The sequence below is a fragment of the Balaenoptera ricei genome, chromosome 9, assembly GCF_028023285.1.
Source record: "Balaenoptera ricei isolate mBalRic1 chromosome 9, mBalRic1.hap2, whole genome shotgun sequence".
In the NCBI taxonomy this organism is placed as follows: Eukaryota; Metazoa; Chordata; class Mammalia; order Artiodactyla; family Balaenopteridae; genus Balaenoptera; species Balaenoptera ricei.
In genome coordinates this window covers 21663832-21688352 of record NC_082647.1, presented here as the reverse complement: position 1 = coordinate 21688352, position 24521 = coordinate 21663832, and the positions used below count along the sequence as shown (strand labels likewise).

Here is a 24521-nt window from a genome sequence, read left to right as displayed (position 1 = left end):
TAAGGATGGGAGTCAAAAACAAGAATTAAAATCACTAGAAATACTACTTCTCTGTGTGATCATGTCTCTCTGTGTGATCGTATCTTTGTATACAGGCTTTGCATGTAGGCTTGTTTCACTTTTTTTCAAAGATTATTTTTTCTTTTAAGTTAATTTTGTTTTCTAATTAAGTAAAAACATATACATAGTTCTAAAGGCAAAACCGTAAGTCAGTATCCTTTTGGAGATACATGGTTTTTATCCCTGTCTTCCTGTTCTGTCCCTTCCCCTATAGCTGTCCTGTATTAGTTTCCTTTGTTTCTTTTTGAAGAAAGAAACAAACACAACACACATTACTTTTTCTCCTTTCTTACACAAAGGCAGCACCCTATAGCCATTATTCTGCACCTTGCTTTTTTCTACTTTAATAGGATATCCTAGAGATTACCTCTTAGCAGTATATAGAGAGCTTCCTCATTCTGCTTTGTACCAGTATAGTACTCCATTGCATGGAATCTCTCATGAAATTACTTTTTTAGAGGTTTAAATTTTAAAAGGATCATTCTGAATTCTTCGTGGAAATGACTATTTTTTTTTCTTCTTTGCCCTTTTTTTCTTATTTTTCAGAAAAATCGTTGCTTATATGTATTTGGTGGCCAGCGATCAAAGACCTATTTGAATGATTTCTTTAGTTATGATGTGGATTCTGATCATGTAGACATAATATCAGATGGTACCAAGAAAGACTCTGGAATGGGTAAAGGCATTTAGTGATTCTTCTCTCTTGTCTTAATTACTTTAGGTAGAAGACTATAGCCCATTTTCTTTTCTTTCTAACCATTCTTTATCCTTTTCCCATTTGTTTAACTGAAGTGATTCTAAGAGGAAGAAAACCCTCTACCAGCTAAACTATTTAATTCAACCTGTTTAAAAATACTATATGAATTATTATTATTGTGATTTCCTTTGAGCAGAAAGACAATATGTGAATTTCTAAAGGAATTATGTGTGTGCTTGTGATGGGTGATTGCAAGAATTAATAACTTAAAAAATGTATTATCCTGTATTTGCTAATTCTTTCCACCTCACTAAAGTGACTTGTATATTAGGCACATATAGTAGAGTCTGTCTTTGTTCTGAGGGAAGACTTCACATAATTCATTGGTAATGCCATATAGCTTTACAAGCTCTGCATCCAGGAAGTTATTCTCCTGGTGATAGGGTAACTAGTTTGCCTGAGATAATCCCAGTTTATGTATAATTATTAATAGTGCCCCATTCACTCTCAAAAGTGTCTTATTTTGGATAATTTACATAGTTACCCTGCTTAGTAGTCACTTTGCCTGTGATTGGTATACACAGAAGAATGGTATTTGTTTAAGACCCAATGGTTTAAAATGCCTAATTAGAGCAATAGGGTGAGAAATTAGATCAGCTTGCTTTTCCTTTTATCTATTATTTATAAAAATATGTATATTTTTAAAAATAGTTGTTTAGGCGGAATTTTTTTTAAAAAACAAAAGATAGCACCATCGTAAAAAAGTGCATGTGAAGTAGTTTGACCCTCAGGATCTTTCTCCCATACTTCCTACTAGGCAGAGGCTAGAGCTTTATTTTTTGAGGGAAATAGAGGCTCTGTGGAGGCAGAGGGAACAGGGTAGAAAATAGAATTAAGTCCAGGTACTGAACAGTGGAACTTCTAACCATTTCCCTGCTCTCATGATGCTAGGCATGTGTCTCCTACAAAAGGTTAGTATCACTTTCTCTGGAGAAAAATATGGCCTCATAAAAAAGATTTCCAGATACTGTTGTTTGGGGATACCCTCCCCCCTCCAATAAAATGTCTAATCTTGCTGGCTGGCCACCAGTACAGTGGCTACGTTCATGGCCCAGTCCCCCTACTGTGTTGCCTACAGTTGTACACATACTGTTTTCAATTAAATTTTATTTCTTCACTCTTAATGAACTGTCAGTTAAGTATCTTCTGTATTAGGACCTTCCCTATGAAAGAGAGAGACAAAAAAAACAAACCTGAAAACAGAAATCTGGAGTAATGCACTGAACACAAGTACATGAAAATAATAATGATCAAGATCACTTTTGGTAGAGAAAAGGATACTGCATCCATAAAACAATAATAGGATGTAATGAAAGATCAGAGACTTTTGGAAATAAATTTTGTTAAAATAAAAAGTAGAAGAGTTGTAAGACATCTGTCTCCCTAAAAATAGACAAAGAGACAGAGATGGAAATTGGAGAAAATAAGGATATTAGAAAATCAATATAGGAGGTCCAGTGTTGAACTCATAACAGTTTCTCCAACTATGGAGAACAAGGAAATGGAGGAGACTAGATTATAAAACAAAGAATTAACAGAAAATTTTCCTAAACTGGAAAGTATTGGTCTGCAAATTATAAATGGCCCCCTTTGGAAGTCAGTACATTGAATTTAGAAAAAAAAAAAAAAAAAACCTTCTCAATCAGAAAGCGCATCATTGTTCATCGTGGAATTTTACGTATCAGCCATAAAAAGAATATCTAAAAAGCTGCCACTGTAAAATAAGGTTAGATTCAAAGGAACAGGTCTTAGAATGATAGGAATTTTCAGCAACATTGGAAGCGATAAGGGGAAACAAGGTCTTAAAAATTCTGAAGGAAAATTATCATCAACCTGGAATTCTATTCCTAGCCAAGAGGGAAGAAATAGTATTTTCAGATATAACAGGTTTATTGGTGGGGTATGTGTTTCTTTGCAAGTAATAGAAAACCAAGAGAAGAATGGCTTAAAAATTAGGGAATCTTTTCTCTCACTGGACAAGAAATCCAGATGTAGATAATCTGGGACTGATGTAGTGACTCAAGAAATGTCATGAAGGCCCTCAGGTTCTTTTTAATCTTTGTTTTTCTATTTTTAACTCGCTGTAGCCTCATGGTGGCAAGTTGGCTGAAGTACCTCAAACATCATGTCTTCATTCCAGATAGGAAAAAAAGGAAGGAGAGCAAAACATACCCAGAAAGCTCCCTACTTACATTTCGTTGACTAGAACTGTGAAACCTGGCTTCAAGAGAGTCTGGGAAAGCAAGCGATTAGCTTTTCCAGCCTTTATATAGTACATAGGGGAAGGGGTTTGGAAATGGCTGTTGGATCGTGTAATTAAGAGTGTCTGCCACACAAGATTAAAAAAATGATAGATCTTTTATGCACTCTTTTTTTAGGAAGTTAGTTCACCATATACACTAACAAAAGGGAGTAAAAGTAGTTAAAAAGAAAACATGCTGAGAGCTGAGGAAAAGAGAATCTAACACAGGAAAGCAGTGAAGGACCATCCCAAGATGATACCTGCACAGCAAAGCTATGAGCATCCAGTTCAAATTGGAGCAGGAGGACACAGGAAAGTAGACCTCTCTTCCTCACCAAAAGTGAGGTTTCCAGATAAAAGTAGACTAAATAGATATGTTTGAGCAATTGGAATAAAAAGGTGTTAATCAGTAAATAATACCTGATGTAAAAGAGTAAGGATATGAACATAGTAGGAAAAGAAGAAAAATTTTTAGAAAGCAGGCATCATCGTAGTACATTTCTTGGCTCTACAGTGAGCAGTATTTTCCTAATCATAATAATGCAAAAACTACAATCAATTTAACCAAAATTTGGGATAAAATTTAGTGGGAGGATAGCGTCAATGTGGTATTGATAAAGTTCTTCATCTACTATAACAGGAGGTCAGTAGGTGGTGATGTTATGTAAAAATATGGAAAGAAATATTATAAGAAATGACTAATAACATTACTTATCCTATCTAAAATTGTCTGTCTTATTTGTTTACTCATTTATTTTCTACTACCATAGGATAATGTGGAGGTATATGATTTAATCTTTGATTTCCTCTAGTTTTTAAGATTTAGTCTAATTTTCCATTAAAATAACTAGGCAGATGGAGGTAATAATCCCCTACAATCCTAATGCAGCTCTATCTGAAAAAGGTAGTGAAGATAGTAATTGGTTTGACAAGTATGTGTTGAAAACTCCTACATACTGGCTCAGTGCTAGACTAGGGAGGGATACAGTGGAACTAGATGGTCATGGTCTCTCAGAGTGCTTATAATCTATCTACTAGGTAATATTCTGATGGATTATAGTAGCTGTTCTTTATTTAGACCCTACTAAAAGCCAGTCACTAGGCATGGAGCTTTAGAAATAGTTCTAATTGGTGGTATTATTCTCATTTACCAGATGAGAAAAATTGAACTCAATGAAGTAGTATCTCAGTAATACACAACTAGATAATGATAGAGCTGAGATTTAGAAGTTGGAGTGCAAAGAAGGGTTTTTTTGTTTTGCTTTGTTTTTGACCATACTAAACTACTTCCAAGATTTAAAAGGAAAAAGTGGCAGAGTGATAGTGGTAAAGATTTAGCAAAAAATGCACTATAATAATAAGTAGACTTTAATGACTGTCATTTGAAGATTTTTTAAAATGAGATATTATTATTTAGTAATTTGCAAAATTGGTCAGTATATTTCATTCATGGCTATGGATAGCTTTAGAGCCAGCATAGTATGATAATTGTTCTTTTTGTTCAGTTTTGTTTTGATTATAAGAGTAATAATATGCTCATTGTAGAGAATTTGAAAAATACAGAAAGATGCAAAAAAGAAAATATATCAAACCATCCAGATATAATCTGTTAACATTTTAATGTATTTCCTTCTAGTCTTTTAAACGTATTTATTTTATAAAATTTAGCACAATTTTATATTCTGCTATTTTTAAACTTAAATTGTGGTAATTTTTTTATCACTATGGTTTTATTACTAAGACAAGTGGATTCATTCCTTAATTACTGCTATAATCAACTTTTATAAAATCAGAATCACCAATTTTGCTATGTGTTTTTAAATTTTTAATTGATATCGTAATTTATCCCACAATGCAGACAAGTTCGTTGGTTAATAGTATTTGTTGGTCACCTACTAGCATCTAAGTTTGACCTTCTCCCTTCCTTTCTCCCAATATATTTCAGCGCCTTGTATATGCCAAGTATGTTTAGGTCCATAGCTATGGACCTAGGGGACAAGATCCCTTCTCTCAAAGGACTCATTCTAATGCAGAGAGACCTGCACTTGCCTTCTAAGTACTGAGAAGAAAAAAAATTGGATGCTGTAATAATGAGTATCATGGAAGGTCCCATTTAGGTAGAGCAGGTTGGGAAACCATCTCTGAGGACATAATCTTTATGATTTAAGAAAAGAAGTAGAGAATTAGGAAGAACCATGTTAAAAACTGAGAGAAATGAATGTACAAAGATTTCAAAGCAGGAAAGAATTTAATGTGTTCCAGAAACAGAGGGGGGGCTAGTACAGATCGAGGGTGAGGCACGTTGATGTGAAATGAGGTTAGAGAAATAGTTAAGTCTGATTATTCAGTGCTTTGTACAATACAAATACAAGAAATTTGGATTTTTTTTCCCCCCTGAATAACATAGAAGGTTATTGAAAGGTTTAATGCTAGGTGGTTTTTTCTTTTCTTTTCCTTTTCTTTTTTTTCAACTGAAGTATAATTGATTTACAATGTTGTGTAGGTTTCTGGTGTACAGCAAAGTGATTCAGTTTTCTGTAGTATGTGTATATATTGGGTTGGCCAAAAAGTGCCTTAGGTTTTTAAGTAAAAATAAAAAACACATCTTTCACTTTCACCAAGAACTTTATTGAACAATGTAGTCACCCTTTTGTTCCACTACCTTCTGCCATCTTTCAGGCAACTTTGTAATTCCATCTTGCCAAAACTTTTTATCTTTTTGAGCAAAGAACTCTTCCAGGTGCCTTTTACAGTCTTCCAGGGAATTGAAATATTTTCCATTAAGAGAATTTTGTAAAGACCGAAATAGATGGAAATCAGATGTGCAATGTCTGGTGAATACGGTGGATGAATCAGAACTTCCCAGCCAAGCTGTAACAACTTTTGCCTGGTCATCAAAGAAACATGAGGTCTTAACGTTATCCTGATGGAAGATTATGCCTTTTCTGTTGACTAATTCTGGGCGCTTTTCATCGAGTGCTGCTTTCAAGTTGGTCTAATTGGGAGCAGTACTTATTGGAATTAATCATTTGGTTTTCCGGAAGGAGCTCATAATAGAGGACTCCCTTCCAATCCCACCACATACACAACATCACCTTCTTTGGATGAAGACCGGCCTTTGGTGTGGTTGGTAGTGGTTCATTTCGCTTGCCCCACCATCTCTTCCCTTCCATATTATTACTTTTCATCTCCCATCACAATTTGTTTTAAAAACGGAACGTTTTCATTACATTTAAGTAGAGAATCGCGTGCGGAAATACAGTCAAGAAGGCTTTTTCCACTTAACTGATGTGGAACCCAAACATCAAAGCGATGAACATAACCAAGCTGGTGCAAATGAGTTTCAGTGCTTGATTTGGATATTTTGAATATGTCGGCTATCTCCTGTGTGGTATAACATTGATTGTTCTCAATTAATGTCTCGATTTGATTGCTGTCAACTTCAACTGGTCTACCCGACTGTGGAGCATCATCCAGTGAGAATCTGCAGCACGAAACTTCGCAAACCACTTTTGACATGTTCCATCAGTCACAGCACCTTCTCCATACGCTGCACAAGTCTTTTTTTGCGTTCCAATTGTGTTTTTACCTTTCTTGAAATAACATGGTGAAGATGGTGCTTTTTTTCTTCCATCTTTAATATTAAAATGGCTACACAGAAATTCACCAGTTTTGATAAGTCTTTTTTTAAATGCACACTGAGATGACAGCTGTCACAATCTAACAAAATTGTTTCAAATGAAGTTAAAGACAACTAACTGCTGCTAGAGGCATCATATGGGAAAAAACGAACGAACCTTTTGGCCAACCCAATACATATATATGTGTATATATACTGTTTTTCAGATTCTTTTCCATTGTACTTTATTACAAGATATTGAATACAGTATGCTGTGCTATACAGTAGGACCTTGTTGTTTATCTATTTTGTATATAGTAGTTTGTATCTGATAATCCCAAATTCTTAATTTATCCCTCTGACCCCCCTTCCCCTTTGGTAACCATAAGTTTGTTTTCTATGTCTGTGAGTCTGTTACATGAGATTCCACATGTAAGTGGTATCGTATGATATTTATCTTTCTCTGTCTGACTTACTTCACTTAGAATGTCCATCCATGTTGCTGCAAATGAATGCTAGGGTTTTGATCTGATTAAAATTTGAAAGTATCACTTTTGTCTAAATGTACATTTTCCAAGTGGTTAATTTTGACAGTATGCCTGTAAGTTGCATTGTCTAAAGCCTATATGTACAACCAGTGCTTTAACTGAGGATTTTTATGGCAGAATTGAGTATCTGGTTAGAACTACTTGGAAAATTTTCCTGCCTAAAAATGTTGCCATTATTACTTAGAATTGTGGAACCTCAGTGGCTCTGTTGGCATATTAGAGTGAAACTGAAATTACTTTCTTTTCATTTTTCTTTCCTATTTTTTTCTCTCTCCCTCTCTCCTTCCCCTAAGTCCCTTCCATCCCTCCTTCCTTTACTCTTCTCTCTTCCTCCCTCTCTTCGTTCCCATTTTTCCCTTCTCTGCTCTCTTCCTTAAGCCTCCTTTTCTCTCTCTGTCTGTCTTTCCTGTGCACCCTCCACTCCTACCCCACGGGTTTCTGAACAGTGGCCAGGATTGAGGATCACTGTTCTAGCTCTCCAGAGCCTATCTCAGTCCTTGATCAAATAACCCACGGCAAGTTACTTAATGTCTCACCTTATTTTGCATGTCTGTAAGTGACCCAAATTATATTTTAAGTAAAATAGTATCTCACTTATGGCTACTCTAGGAGTAGAGATGGTTTGACTCTCTAGTTTGGGCTGGTGTCATTGTTGGGTATGTCAGTTTTCACAAGTATATGACAATACTGCCTGCAGGTTGATCTATCCAGTAATCAAGTCATGTTAATTTTACTTCCTATCTTCTCTCTATTCCCATTGCTATTTCACTAGTTTGGACGGCCAACACCTGTTTGGCCTCTGTTTCTAGTCGTCTTCTTCCTGTGTACCCCATCCCTCCCCCAACCCATTCTCCACACTTTGAGCAGAATACAGGTGTTCTGTGTTACCAATTAAGTACAGAACCATACACTTCAACATTTATTCAACAGATACTTTTTGGTCACCTACTAGGTGCCAGATAATAATCTAAGCACTAGGGTTACAACTGTGAATAAAAGCTCTAACTTCATGGATCTTACAGTTGTGTATAGGGAGGAAAAAGAAGTAGATTGACACCTTACCTTTTGATTTAGTACTAATAAGATAAGAAAAAAAAATTTTTTTCTTGACCATGCCACGAGGCTTATGTGATCTTAGTTCCCCAACCAGGGATCAAACCCAGACCTCCGGCAGTGAAAGCACCAAGTCCTAACCACTGGACTGCCAGGGAATTCCCAGAAAATATCTTTTAAAAAATATAAACCTGATGATTTTTCTTCTCCCTTGCTTAAAATCTTTTTATTGTTCCTCTTTGCCCTCACGATTAAGTCTAAACTCAGCCTGACTCAGATTCCTTTATGATATGCCTCAGCTTAGGTAGTTCCCCATTCTTGGTGTCCACCCTCAGCTTGCCACCAGTTCTTTGTTTTATGACCACTGAATATTAATTCTCTATCGATAGCATATTTTTTCAGGCCTTTGGGTTTTTGCCCATACTCTTTTCCCTACCTGAATCACTCTTTCCTCCTACCTCCAAAATGTAGCTAACTTGCGCTCATCTTTCAGATCTTAGCTTATAGATCATTGTCTCCTGAAATTGTTTAACTCCTCAAACCCAAGTTAGGAATCAGAGCATATGGTTCTAACCTTAATTGTTAGCACGATTCTGAATATTCATCTGGCAGTATAATTTTGACTCTGCTTTTCAAAACCTGTAAAAAAAAAACTCAGCTGAAATACACAGACTTTATTCAGGATTTCTAAAGAACATTCAGTCTTTTCAGTACTTTAGATCTAAAAGTTTTTTCACTGGATTAAGTTAGACAAATCAGAAAACCTCATGTCAGAACTATGGTATATGTATTGTCTTCCCATAGAGTTACTTTTACCTGATTTTTAAAAGTCTGTTTAAATTTTAATTTTATCTTACTAGATTATTACTTATTTTGTAAGCCATTCAAAATCCTTTTAAGGACAAGACGGTACTATTTAAACCTCTACATTATTAAGTATTCTTAGAAAATACCAATTTTATTATATGGATGCTCTGTAGCTTATTTAAACATTCTATTTATTAACTGTTCTTCTAAACCTGTTTTATTACAGTTAATTACTATAATTTGAAATGGACTTAACACATAATTACTGTGTTTATCTGCAGTTCAGTAATGTGGGTTACTTGATTAAAACTGCTTTTATGTGAGTTTCAAATTGGATTGTTTGCAATCTTAGAAGAAATTTGTGTGAACTGTTGAGACCACCAATTAGAGACGGTATATCTAATTATAAAATTGCTGCTGCTTGTTATAATTTTTTATTGAGTCAGATACTGTAAAATCTTAAATGATTGCTCTTCATAATTACTTAAATGAATTATCTCAGATTTAACATTTTAAGATCCGAAGAAACATCAACTCTTATTTTTTTTTTCAACTCTTATTTTTTTAACTAGAGTGTAACAGTTTTATGTTCCCCTCATAAGCAAACTATAATTTAAATCAGTGGATTGACAGCTGCTTGGAAGGAAGGGATTTATTAGTATTGCGTCTAACACATACATAATTACATCAAAATTCAGCACATCTAAAATTTGGGTTTATTTCTGAATAACTTTTGGCAATAAGTATGTGAACACAAGGGGTTTAGCACACTCCCCATATGTAAGCTCTGTTTAATACTAGTTGAAAATTATGTTTAGAAGGTCTGTCACACCACCAGAACTTTATGGTTTGCTAAAGAAACTCAGTCTATTATACTCAGTCTATTATACTGGGATTATTTTCTCATATCTGTATTATTCAAGGTAACAAACATATATTGTGTCTTCAACATTTGCCAGATACTAAGTTGGGCAGTGATAATACAGAGCTCTTACAGTCTAATCCCTGTTCTGTAGTAGTTAATGTGTTTACTTGTTGTGTTTCTTAAATCCTGTGGACTCTATTTTCCCACATCTGCCACTGTTTATTCCATTCTGTCCTGAGCATAGTGGCAGATTGGTATAATTGAAAGAATAGTGAATTCAGAGTCAGAAGATTTGGTCTCTCTTCATCTGGGTCTGCCAGTCATCCTTCTGTAGCTTTGGCAAAGTTGTATAACTTCTCTGGACTTGATTATTCATCTGAAAATGAGGGGATTGGACCAGTTGATCTTAAGGCCTCATCTGGCTCCAGAATTTTGACAGTTAAATTTCATTCCTTTTTGCTGTTATCAGGCTGTGAAAATAACAAATGAGGGCTATGTTAGTTATGTCTGTAAGATATGATTTATCTATAAACATATTTTCATGAAAACCTTAAAAGCAAAATCTTACACTGATTTTCATTTCAGCCCTGGGAATGTGCTTATTGTGCTTATTGACATTGGGGTTTTTTTGTTTTTCTTTTTCTTAATCTGTGTGTGCGTGTGTGTGTGTGTGTGAGAGAGAGAGAGAGAGAGATAAGTTCTTATGTTTTTGACCCTTTTAGACTTCTACAAATTAACTAAATAAGGCCAATTCAGCAGTACATAGAAGACTCGGAAGCTAATAATTTGCTATCATTAACATAGATTAGTTACTGAGCTAGGAAATGGTAGTGCTTATTTTTAATGTAACTTGGCTTCATTGCTTTCTATTTAGAATCTTTTATATTAGGTGTGCCATTATTCTGATAAATTGGATTATGTACTTTTTTTCTTCTCAACATTACTGGTAATGATAACTTTCCGTAACTTCCCCCTTTCACTCTCACAGGGGTGTTTTTGCTAGTTATAAGCCTATAAAAGTATCTCATTTTTAATATAAAATTTAGGTTATTCGGTAGTAAATGTGAATTAAAGTTCACCTGTAAAAGCAAACATTTGAGAACACTAAAGACAATTTTGAAAATGAAAGGTAATGTAATACTACCAAATATTTATAAAGCTACAATTTTGTACAGATTAATGGAATGGAATACAACAGATAATATAAAATATCCCTAAGTACATATGAGAATTTAGTGTATGGTAAAGTGGCATTTCCAGTCAGAGAAGGAAAACAGATTATGCAATAAATGACACTGAAATGTCACTTAAGACCTGGCAATAAGCAAAAAGTAAAACCCTGACTCTAATTGATGTATATTTATCACAAAAAATGCTAGGTAGACTCAAGTTTTATACTTAAGAAATAAAAATATAAGTCTAATTGTTTTTAATAATTTAGGATTGGGAGACCTTTCCAAACATGACACAAAACCCAGAAGTTATAAAGAAAGAGATTCAGTTTGATTTTTTGCAAATTAAAAGATTATATATGGAAAAATACTTAAATGTCAAATAATAAATGACAAACTAGCAACTGAGACAAAGGTTAATATCCTACTATATAAACAAAAGACTCTTACAAATCAATAAAAAAAGGAGTAATTTTCTAGTAGAACAATGGCAAACAACATAAGTAGGTAGTTCAAAGAAAAAAATAATTCAAATAGCTGGCAAACTTACTTCTATATAGATGCTCAGCTTCATTCGTTTTAAAAAATTTTTAAATGTAAATTAAAAGATCACTCATTGAATGTTGATATCTAGTAAAATATAAAATACATATACTCTTTTTAAAAATTCTATTTATTTATTTATTTATTTTTGGCTGTGTTGGGTCTTCATTTCTGTGTGAGGGCCCTCCCCAGCTGCGGCAAGCGGGGGCCACTCTTCATCGTGGTGCGTGGGCCTCCCACTATCGCGGCTGCTCCCGTTGCAGAGCATAGGCTCCAGACGCGCAGGCTCAGCAGTTGTGGCTCACGGGCCCAGTCGCTCTGCGGCATGTGGGATCTCCCCAGACCAGGGCTCGAACCCACGTCCCCTGCATTGGCAGGCAGACTCTCAACCACTGCACCACCAGGGAAGCCCAAAATACATATACTCTTTGACCAAGCATTTTTTTCAAGGAATTTATCCTACTTACATACTTGTACAGACGCATAAAAAATAAGTTGTACAGAGATACTTATTGTGGTATTGTTTGCAGAAGTTAAAAAATCTGGAAACAACTTTAATTATCCACCAATAGGTAATCAGTTAAATAAATTGTGGTTGATCTATTCAGTGAGATGAATTCTTTGTAGCTTAATGCAACTGAGATAGATCAGTAAGTACTACATCACTGAATGTCAAAAGCTAGTTGGAATTTTACAAAAAGCAAATAATGAGTGGTAGAAACCCAGGTTCAAGTAAAATAATAGAAGTTCTAAAATAATCCTAAAATTTATATGGAACCACAGAAGACCCAGAATTGCAAAAGCAATACTGAGAAAGAAGGACAAAGCTGGAGGGTATAACCCTTCCAGACCTCAGACTATACTACAAAGCTGCAGTAATCAGAAGAGCATGGTATTGGCACAAAACAGACATATAGATCAATGGAACAGAATAGGGAGCCCGGAAATAAACCCACGTACTTAATGGTCAATTAATCTACAACAAAAGAGGCAAGAATATACAATGGAGGAAAAACAGTCTCTTCAACAAGTGGTGTTGGGGAAGTTGGACAGCTACATGTAAAACAATGACATTAGAACATTGCCTCATACAAAAATAAACAAAAATAAACTCAAACTCATCCATATACAAAAATAAACTCAAAATGGTTTGAAGACCTAAATGTAAGAGGACACCATAAAACTCCAAGAAGAAAACATAGGTGGAACACTCTTTGACATAAATCGTAGCAATATTTTCTTAGATCAGTCTCCCAAGGCAAAAGAAATAAAAGCAAAAATAAGCAAATGGGACCTAATCAAGCTTAAAAGCTTTTGCACAGCAAAGGAAACCATCAACAAAACGAAAAGACGACCTACGGAATGGGAGAAAACATTTGCAAATGATGCAGCCAACAAGAGGTTAATATCCAAAGCATACAAACAGCTCATACAACTCAATATCAAAAAACGAACAATCAAAAAATGGGCAGAAGACCTGAATGGACATTTTTCCAAAGAAGACATACTGATGGCTAACAGGCACATGAGAAGATGCTCAGCATTGCTAATTATTAGAGAAATGCAAATCAAAACCACAGTGAGGTATCCCCTCACACCTGTCAGAATGGCTATCATCAAAAAGTCTACAAATAACAAACGTTGGAGGGGATGTGGAGAAAAGGGAACCCTCATGCACTGTTGGTGAAATGTAAACTGGTGCAGCCACTATGTAAAACAGTATGGAGATTCCTTAAAAAACTAAAAATAGGACTGTCATATGATCCAGCAATCCCACTCCTGGGTATATATCTGGAAAAAACAAAAACTTTAATTTGAAAAGATACATGTACCCCAATGTTCATAGCAACACTATTTATAATAGTCAAGACATAGAAGCAACCCAGGTGCCTGTCAACATATGATTGGCCTAAGAAGGTGTGGGCGGTGTGTGTGTGTGTGTGTGTGTGTGTCTTAGCCATAAAAAAGAATGAATTATTGCCATTTGCAGCAACATGGATGGACTTAGAGAATATAATGATTAGTGAAATGTCAGAAAAAGACAAATACTATATGATATCACTTATATGTGGAATCTAAAAAATAATACAAATGAATCTATATGCAAAACAGAAACAGACTCACAGACGTAGAAAAAAACTTCTAGTTACCAAAAGGGAGGGGGGAGGAGGGACAAATTAGGAATATGGGATTAACAGATACAAACTACTGTACATAAATTAGATAAACAACAGGGATTTACTGTATAACACAAGGAATTATACCCAATATCTTATAATAACCTATAATGGAATATAATCTGCAAAGAAAAGAATCACTATGCTGTACACCTGCAGCTAACACAATATTGTAAATCAACTATATTTCAGTGAAAATAAATAGTAGGAGTTCCAAACTAGAGTTACTGCTAGAGCTGAGTAGGATCTCATTCAACATTTAAAATGTCCCAGATTAGAAGATAAGAATGTGGCAGACACTATCGGTTACTACCCTATAATCATTAGCTCTTTCTTGTTAGCCAAACCATGATTTTGTTTACTGGCAAGTTGCCCAGCCCCAGGGGTCGAATAGTGATTAGTCTAAAACAGTCATTGTTATCCTTTGCCAGATTATTTCACTTTCCCTGCCTCCCATGTGACATAGTTCTGGCCAATGAGACATAAGGAAAGTATCCTGGAGGACATTTGAGGAAAATATCTTCCCTAAGAAAATAGATGCTGAAAGAGTCCTTTCCCTCCCTGGTTTGAATACTCTACAAAACAATGTGATGCTTAGAGCTGGTACTGGCAACTTTCAGAAATGAGTGGAAGGCCAAGAGAATTGTAGGGCTGTTCACCTATCACTGTTATTTGGTTGAATTGCTGAAACCATGCTGGAACTGTCTACTTGCAAAAATTTGTTTTATTTGCTAATTAATCCACCATTATTCAGGTTTTCCGTTACTTGAAGCTGAAAATATCCTAAAAAATAGAGAATTTGTGGAAATCTGTTTTTATTAAATTTCATATTTCTGTGGCAGTTCTAAAAATTATTTTTTCCTCTATCTTAATTAAAGTCATAATAATGAATATGTATGTCCACTGGATCATGAAGCAGAAATAGAGTTCAGATTAGTTCATGAGTTAATGCAAAAAGGTATCTTCCTCAGGAATTGAAATGCCTTCAAAAATATTTCTCTTGGGCTTCCCTGGTGGCGCAGTGGTTAAGAAACCGCCTGCCACTGCAGGGGACACGGGTTGGAGCCCTGGTCTGGGAAGATCCACATGCCGCGGAGCAACTAAGCCTGTGAGCCATAGCTACTGAGCCTGCGCTCTAGAGCCCGTGAGCCACAACTACTGAGCCCGCATGTCGCAACTACTGAAGCCCACGTGCCTAGGGCCCATGCTCCGCATCAAGAGAAGCCACCGCAATGAGAAGCCCACGCACTGCAACAAAGAGTAGCCCCCACTTGCCACAACTAGAGAAAGCCTGCATGCAGCAACAAAGACCCAACGCAGCCATAAATAAATAAATTTATTTAAAAAAAAAAAAAAAAAAAATATATATATATATATATATTTCTGTTACGTTTTTATCCTCCCAATAGGGTTTCCTTATGTTACAAATTCTTGTAATCTCCTCCTATTAGGTAAATCAAAAAAGGAGGGGAAAAAAAAATGTGATTCAGACTGTCAGATAAAATATTTTACTTAATTTCCCTTTTACCTGTCCTATTTCAAGTTGTAAAGATGCTGAAGAAAAAATAGGAGAGTTGAACGATTATCATTGTAATTTCCTGGAAAAACTATAAAAATAACAGGTTGGCAGTAATAGTTGTTTGTTGTACAATTCTTACTCTCTATTTTCTCAGACATTTTGTTCTTTCAAAATGTGTTCCTGATTAATATATGATCTTGTTTACTGATCTGTTTGCTTAATTTTTCTTGGCGAGTCAGTTTATAAAGACTGGTTAAGATTCTTGGCATTCAGTCAAGCTTTTTGGCAGTTGAATCTGGAATGTTTTAAAATATTCTGTGTTGCAAATCTTCTATCCTTTCCCCCTCCTGTGGATACTGCCCATTAGAAACTATTAAATTGAAAAGATAGGCTTGTTTTCTTATTGGGAAGAGAATTAATACAGAAAACTGTATTCATCATTATGACATGTTGGACATATGACATGTTTCCTTCTTGGTTTTGACCTTTAGGTCTTTTTAGTTTTTGATAATGCCATTTTTGTTCAACCAGTTTTTATTTTATAAAAGTATTACAAAAGTAGTGCAATGTGCATAATTAATAAAGCAGAATTCAAACAGTATAAAATGCTATGAAGTGAAAAGTATTTCTGGCAAAGTGGCAAACTGACACAGGCGACTGATTCCCTTCCCCAAAATCAATCCTGAAAAAATAAAATGAGAGGCAGCTGCCTCCAGGAACTGTTTGAGATACAGGCTGTCTCTCCACTAAAATACCTTGAGTTAATTCTTGCTCCTTCACTGTAGAAACTAGCAATAGTAGCCCATACCACTTACGCCAGAATCCAAAGAACAACATTATGGCAGTGCAGAAACTCTAGTGGAGTTAAGGATTGATGAAAACAGATGTGGACTGACCATCTACATGGTAGATCTCAGTAATCATCTCAGTAATTCATTTCTTCCTCTCCTCTCCCTTCAAGTCCAGGGAGACTACCTTCTACTTCCTCCAAAGGATTTAAAGCTAGGAAACCCTTGCATAGAGGTGTGGTAGTAAATGGAAGTGATAAACCGGTTCTCTGTTCTAGGCTTCGCTATCTACCTGATGACTCTTCCCCTCCAGTTTTCTTAAACTCATTGGTGCTGATGGTAGTTAAGGCCTGGCCTTTGGTGTCCCCTAATACATATCTCGATAGAAGGACTTGCTGATACCTGAAAAACATTACCTCACAGACCAATATAACTAAACATTTGAGGACTACATCTCAAAAGAAATCAATAAACTGACAACATACATGATCTAAAGCAGCATTATTACAGTAGATGAACCAAGAATTTAAAACAGCCATGATCAGTATAGTTAAAGATATAAGGGAACATATTAGTAATATGAAATAAGATCTAAAATTCATAAAAACCAAATGGAAATATTAGAAATAAAAAATATGTTTGAAATGAGGAATGCAACAAATATTATAAATAGAATAGATATAAATGAATTAGTGGAATCAGTTGAAAGATTAGAATGAGCACTCTTCCAGGAAGAAACAGGAAAGAAAAAAAAAAGATGAAGAGATGGAAAATAGAGCAACACCCCAGTGTTCATTGCAGCACTGTTTACAATAGCCAAGATGTGGAATGTCTAACAACCTAAATGTCCATCGACAGATGAATGGATAAAGAAGATGTGGTACATGTATACAATGAAATGTTACTCAGCCATTACAAAGAATGAAATAATGCCATTTGTAGCAACATGGATGGACCTGGAGATTATCATACTAAGTGAAGTAAGTCAGACAGAGAAAGACAAATATATGATGTTGCTTATGTGCGGAATCTAAAAAAAAAGATGCAAATGAACTTACTTACAAAACAGAAACAGACTCACAAACTTAGAGAACGAACTTACGGTTACCAGGGGGGAAGGGTGGTGGGGAGGGATAGATGGGGAGTTTAGGATTGACATGTACACACTGCTATATTTAAAATAGATAACCAACAAGTACCTACTGTTTAGCACAGGGAACTCTACTCAGTATTCTGTAATAAACTAAATGGGAAAAGAATTTGAAAGAGAATAGATACTTGTATATGTAAAAAAAAAGAAAAACAAAGGATATGGAGAAGAGTTGTACAAGTACCAACATCTTAACAGCAATTCCAGGAGAAGACAAAAATGAAAATATAAGAAGTTGAAATAATTGATGAAATAAGAGGTAAATTTCCTAGAATTCAGAAAAGATGAAAGGCTTCAGATTGGTGAAAGGGCTTATAGTATGCTAAATGGGAAAAATAAGGGGGAACACATACCTAGGCGTATTTATTAAAGTAAAATTAAGAATATTAAAGACATAAAGGAAATTCTGAAAGATTTCAGAGAGAAAGAGCAAATCACCTGCAGGGAACAAGAAGATAGCTAGGTATCAGCTCAACAGCAATAGTGAATGGAAGAAAATAGTAAACTTTAAAAATACTCAAGGAAAATGTCTTTGAACCAAGCAATTTATATCCTCCTAACTTTCATACAAGGATAAAATAAAATATTATCAGGTATTTTTGCCTCAAAGCTTTACATATGAAAACCCATATTTGAAACCCATTTGAAAGCAAGATTCATGAGAAATCTAGAAGTGAGAGGTGATGATCAAATTATCTTGAGGAAATTTATTGTTGACTGAAGACAATTCTAAGCAGCGAAAATATGATGGGGGAGGGGAATGGGGCACCGTATAAATTCAGGTGTTGTGATTGGACTTACAGGGAAGAACATGTTCTGTATTATTAAAACTTTTTCATTCCAAAATGTCTTATACAAGGCTTAAGACCTAATGGGTCTTTATTTTCTTTCAAGCTTCCTTTTCTTTTCCTGTGTCATATATCACTGCCAGGGTTTCTTATATCCCACGTCATTCTTTACCTTGGATTCATTTTTGTTTTGTTGGAATAGCTCTGAAAGAATCTTTTCAGTTGCAGTCATTGATATGAACTTTAATATTTCTGCTGATCCAAAAGTTCTTTTATGTTGCCCTCATTGTTGGGATTGCTAGTTTAACAGGAAATAGAATTTTAGTTCCATACCTTTTTATATTCCAAGGAATTTTAGTTATTACTCCATTTTGTATTCTAGCATTCTTTGTTATTGATAAAAGGTCTAATGTTAGTTTGATACTTATTCCTCTGTATATAATAACCTACTTTTCCCATCTCTAGAAGCTTTTAGAATTTTCTTTTAATTCCTGAATTTTTGAAGTTTCACTAGGAGATATGTATATAAAGTCTTTTTTTTTTAATAGCCAAGCTAGTTTTTTTTTGTTTTTGTTTTTTTAATTTATTTATTATTTATTTATTTTTGGCTGCGTTGGGTCTTCGTTTCTGTGCAAGGGCTTTCTCTAGTTGCGGCAAGCGGGGGCCACTCTTCATCGCGGTGCGCGAGCCTTTCACTGTCTCAGCCTCTCTTGTTGCGGGGCACAGGCTCCAGACGTGCAGGCTCAGTAGTTGTGGCACACGGGCCTAGTTGCTCCACGGCATGTGGGATCTTCCCAGACCAGGGCTCAAACCCGTGTCCCCTGCATTGGCAGGCAGATTCTCAACCACTGCGCCACCAGGGAAGCCCTTTTTTTTTTTTTTTTTTTTTAATAAAATGTGCTTAGTGCCCCGGGCTCTTTCAAACAGGATGCCCACTTTTTTTCTTCCATTCAGGAAAATTTTCTTTATTTCCTTCTTCTACATTATTTCATTTCTCCTTCTGGTGCTCTTTTCAGACAAAGTTTTTACTTCAATGGCTTTATCCTCTGTATCTCTTAACATTTCTGTCATAATTTCTATATCTTTATGCTATATATTCTGGTAATTTATCAATTTTATCTTGAGATGACTGACTTTGTTTTTAACTATGCACATTTTATTTTCATTCTGTTATTTCATTTTTTTGTCATAGTTTTACTTTTTAATATCTTTTCATACTCTGCTTCTTTTTAAGGAAGCTTATTTTTGTTTTACACATGTAATGTTCTCTTCACTCTCTACAAGGATAATGAGTTTGTGTTTTTTCTTCTAAGTTCTGTTCTTTTCTGTGATTTATCTTTTCCTGTTGTTCTGTTTGTTCATCTAGGTCCCTCTCCTTACATTGCTGATTTTTTTCTCATGTTGTCACGTGATTCCTGTCTAAACATTAAAATTTATGAATAAAGGACTGTATCAGTTAAGAAAGGTAGTTGATAGTGGTTTCCTGTGCATTGTATGTCTTTTTTTCCCAGTAGCCTTCTCCCTTAAATCAGACACTGACTGAGGGTTTTGTATAAATGCATGGCTTTTTTATAGGATGCGTAAACTGAGAATAGACCCCTGTGTCCTTATTAGAAGCTCTCCCACAGGAGTGCTTCTCAAGGTCTACTCCTGCTTTTTGTATTTGATGACTTACTCTGAAATTTTCCATCTTTTATCTCTGGTGAGTTGGGCTCTCTTTCCTTGGCTGTGATTTCCTGTCGTATAACCCCAACTTCTATTTCTCAAGATTCCTCAAAATTTCTTATCTATTGATACATTCTTGACATACTTTCTTCTTCTCTAGACCTGTTTTTTTGTTTTTCTTTTTGCTAGAATATTGTTTCTGCCAATTCAAGCGGGATGATGGGAAAGAGGGATAATGTAGTTAATGTTTAGTTTTCTGTCTAAAACCAAAAGCCCCAACCTTTAGATTTCATAAGCAGCTTCTGTCGGTAGTAAAAATTCACGTCTAAAATGCTTACTAGGGCAAGACCATAATTCTTTGACGCATGTGTACATGTAATTTTTTACATTTTAATTTTCTTTAATAAGTGCATAAAATCTTCATTTAAAATGAAAAATGGGGGGTTTTTTCCTTCTGTTTACAAAGGAGATAACAAATTAGATTTAGAGTATTACAGAAAATGGACATTTTTAATAGTTTCTTGGAGAAATCCAGACTGCTTTTGAAGGTAGATATGAAAAACTTTATTATTTTTTTATTGAAGTATTGTTGATTTACAATGTTGTGTTAGTTTCTGGTACAGCAAAGTGATTCCATTATATTCTTTTCCATTATAGATTATTATAAGATACTGAATATAGTTTCCTGTGCCATACAGTAGGACCTTGTTGTTTATTTTGTATATAGTAGTTTGTATCTGCAAATCCCAAGCGCCTAATTTATCCACACCCGCCTTCTCCTTTGGTAACCATAAGTTTGTTTTCTATGTCTGTGAGTCTGTTTCTGTTCTGTAAATAAGTTCATTTGTATCATATTTTAGATTCCACGTATAAGCGATGATGTATGATATTTGTCTTCCTCTTTCTGACTTCACTTAGTGGTAATCTCTAGGTCCATCCGTGTTGCTGTAAATGACATTATTTCATTCTTTTTTATGGCTGAGTAGTATTCCATTTTATACACACACACACCATGTCTTCTTTATCCTTCCGTCTGTTGATGGACATTTAGGTTGCTTGCATGTCTTCACTATTGTAAATAGTGCTGCTGTGAACATTGGGGTGCATCTATCTTTTCAAATCAGAGGAAAAAATTATTTTTATTCGTTTTTTTATTGAAATGTTTTTTGAATTGTTACTGTATGTGGAATGGAGTGGAAATAGGAATTAAACTTCAGTACAATTTGTAAAATTTACGCAAAAAGCCATTAACATGGATACATTCAGTGTAAGTTTGAATTAACCGCCTGATCTTTAGGAACTCTTCAGATGTAAGTTTTCATTTTTATATTTTAGATTAAAAAATCAAAAATACTTTTTAATACCTAGTTTTAGTTTTGCAACTAAATGATTTAAAAACATTGGTGTTTTTAGTGTCAGTAAAACTGTCTTTTGACAATTTTATGAATTCCCTTTCCATCTAAATAACAGCATTCCAAATATTAATGTAAAATTTTGTTCATGAGAAATTTGGGAGGATGTGTGAGAATTTTCACTTATTACTAATAGTCCCCAGTATTTATACCCAGATGTATTTTTTTTTCTGTGTTTTGGTTTAGATTTTTCTTCTTTTCTTATAAATATAAAAGCAATATATATTGAAACGTTTCATATTCTGTAATAGAAAGTTAAAATGTTCTAACTTCCCCCTCTCCAATAACTATTATTTATCTTTTGGTGTATGTTCTTTTATGTTTCTTCAATTCACGTACACACATATATATAAACATTTTTCCTTGTCATTAGTATGCAATAAAAATTATATTTGTAAGGGTATGTAAACTTAAGGAGTAATAGAAATTCTGTCCTTGAGAGATTTTTACATTTGAATATTCTTAGAGTAAAATATTTGGATACCTCGAAAAAGTTTCAGTGAAACATTTTTACTCTTATTTTTCACAAGTTTCTGCTCCAAGCTTGGTCTCTGTTAAGCCAGTCCAGAGATTTTTGTACTTTTGACATAACATCTCCTCCCTTTTTTTGCTGATAGAAATCGTGCTTCTTTATTAATATTTCCTTACTGCCTTCGTCCAGTCCACACCATTGTACTGTTAACAGCCTCCTAATTGATCTTTGTATCTCACGAGCCTCTCACTTTGCCTGTCTGTGCTGCACACTGATTGTTGATAGACATGTCAAATGATGCAGTGACCCTGTGGGGAGATGTGAAAGGGGATGGGGAATGACTGCTAAGGGGTACAGGGTTTCTTTTTGGAGTAATGAAAATATTCTAAAATTAGATTGTGATGATGGTTTTATAGTGGATATACTAAAAAAAACCCCAAGCCGTATGCTTTAAATAGGTGAATTATATGGTATGTGAATGATATTCTGTAAAGCTGTTTGAAAAGCCAATAAAAGATTTAAATGTATAACTTTGAGGCAAAAGTCAACATTACGCAGAATAAAAGGCATATTGTATATGAAAGATCAAAGAAATGGGAAGTGTATACTTTCTAATCCGCTATATAATCAGAGTAATTTTTTATAATACTTATAGTACAGATGTTATAAACATGGTAGTCTTACCTCCCTGAGTATTGTAAACCTGCCCACTGCTTTCATTTTTGAGAAGCAACACTTGTCATTTTTCTCTTCTGCTACAAAGCTGCTTCTAGGTAAAATGTGACAGTATGGAAGAGAAAGCATGTAACATTCTTACATGCCTCCCCTAGCCCAGTACTCTTTTATTCTCCTCTCGGTGACCCAGCCCCGTTTTATAGAATTCGGAATCTCTTTCCCTCTGCACTGATTTCCATTCCACTCAGAAATTTCCGTTTCCTTATTTAAGATATTTAAGTGGGTCCTTATTTTAGGTAAGCAGTTTGTTGCATTCATTTATAATAAGTCATACATCTCTGATATTTGCATTTTAAAAGATTATAGAATAGGGGTTAGCAAATTTTTTCTATGAAGAGCCAGATGTAATATTGCCCTTGCAACTACTCAGCCTTGCTATTGTGGGGTGAAATCAGCCACAGACAAAATGTAAATGAATGACTGAGGCCTGATTTGACCCTAGGCAGGTCAGATCAATCCATAGTTTGTCAACCCATGTTATAGAATTCTACACGGGATGAAGAAATTTAAGTGCAATAAATTTAGGCAGTTATGTCCTCTACTTCTACCACTAATGAAAATGATTTCATTTCTTTACTGTTTTATCTTTCTTCCAAGGTTATCTGAGGAACAGGGGTCAGAACCTGGGCACTTTTGAAAGTTTACCAAGGCTTAATTAGAAAATACCAGGTTTTACATAACCACTAAAGACTATGTATTGTGAGGGTTGAGGTTATTGTTAAGATTAGGTTGATGTGTGTGTATAAAGATAAATGTATTTGTGTATGGATGCATACAAATTATGTATTGTGTTATATATGTGTGTATAATTTTTTAAGATATTTACTGTGAGATGCATTTGGATAGTCTCTAAAATGTTCCAAACAAATTTATTGAATATGAATGTAAAAGGACCCATGATTTAAACTAGGAAAAAATACATATTGCATCATTTGGCCCTGCAAAAGTAGTTAAAGATGAATAAATATCAATGTGGTTAGCATCTCCTCCCATAGTATTCTGGATTGATTGAAATGTTTTACTTCAATCTGATGTTTGTTTAGCTTTTTCAGCATATGATAATTGTGTATAAAAGAAATGTAGTGTTGAAACACTGGCATTGTTTTTAGATCTGTGGCAAGTATGTTGTGAATCATAAAATTATATTTCAACTAATATTTCCAAGTAATAATAGTGAGAAAATCTGCCTTTGCTATATCAGTGTTTTACAAATTACTGGATAATGCCGAGTGACCATCACTCATTTAATGGATTTCTCAGGAAATAAAATATTTTCTCAGAAAATTAACTCTGGGGAATTCGAGCCACTCAGGAAAACAAAATGGCATATTTTAGCCCCAAATATTTTATTTTATTTTATTTTTCTTGGAAATTATGTCATTTCATTGTAGGTCTTGAACAGGTATTTTAGATGACTTTGACCTTATTGAACAAACCTGTGTATCAAATTTTTGTTTTTCTCAGTCGAGATTTGAATATTTTGTCTCTGCTATTAAATAAGAGCTGACCCAGGTAATAAATCAGTTAAATAAAGCATTGCCCTTTTCCTCAATAAAAATGATTACATTGCATACCTCTTTCTATCTCTTCCCTCCTTCTAACTCCATTCTGGTAGTTAGCATTCATTTATTTCAGCAAATAGTTGGGTAACTATTATATGCCAGGCAGTTGTTGTAGGCACTGGGAACAAAACAGTGAACCAAACAACCTTTGCCCTTATAGAGCTTATGTTCGAGTGGGGAGAAGGCAATAAACAATTGATTATTGTTTAATATAAAAGTTATGTAGTCTGTTAGAAGGTAAGTGCTGTGGACACAAGTAGAGCAGGGTAAGGATGTAGTAATCTTTTATAGAGTAGTACTAATCTGTTAACTAATGTTAATACTGTCATCTTATTTTCTCTTTCAATTTATAGTTCCAATGACAGGATTCACACAGAGAGCAACCATTGATCCAGAACTGAATGAAATACATGTCTTATCTGGACTCAGCAAAGACAAGGAAAAGAGGGAAGAGAATGTCAGAAATTCATTCTGGATTTATGACATTGTAAGGAATAGTTGGTAAGTAGCTCTTGTCTGTGCTGCAATCACAGTGTAACATTTATTTGAGGTTGTTGGTTTATTCAAAAGAAGAGAGAGATGGAAAG

The 24521-nt window shown here is 34.7% G+C and overlaps 1 protein-coding gene across 3 annotated transcripts in view; it reads left to right on the top strand.

The window, feature by feature from the left end:
- MKLN1 (muskelin 1) overlaps window positions 1-24521 on the top strand; it is a 361821-nt gene that overhangs the window by 305216 nt on the left and 32084 nt on the right. For all 3 annotated transcript variants that reach the window (XM_059933366.1, XM_059933367.1, XM_059933365.1), the window contains 2 exons: window positions 607-736; window positions 24288-24435. In XM_059933366.1, coding sequence (XP_059789349.1) covers window positions 607-736; window positions 24288-24435 — 278 coding nt within the window. The remainder of the gene's footprint in view (window positions 1-606; window positions 737-24287; window positions 24436-24521) is intronic.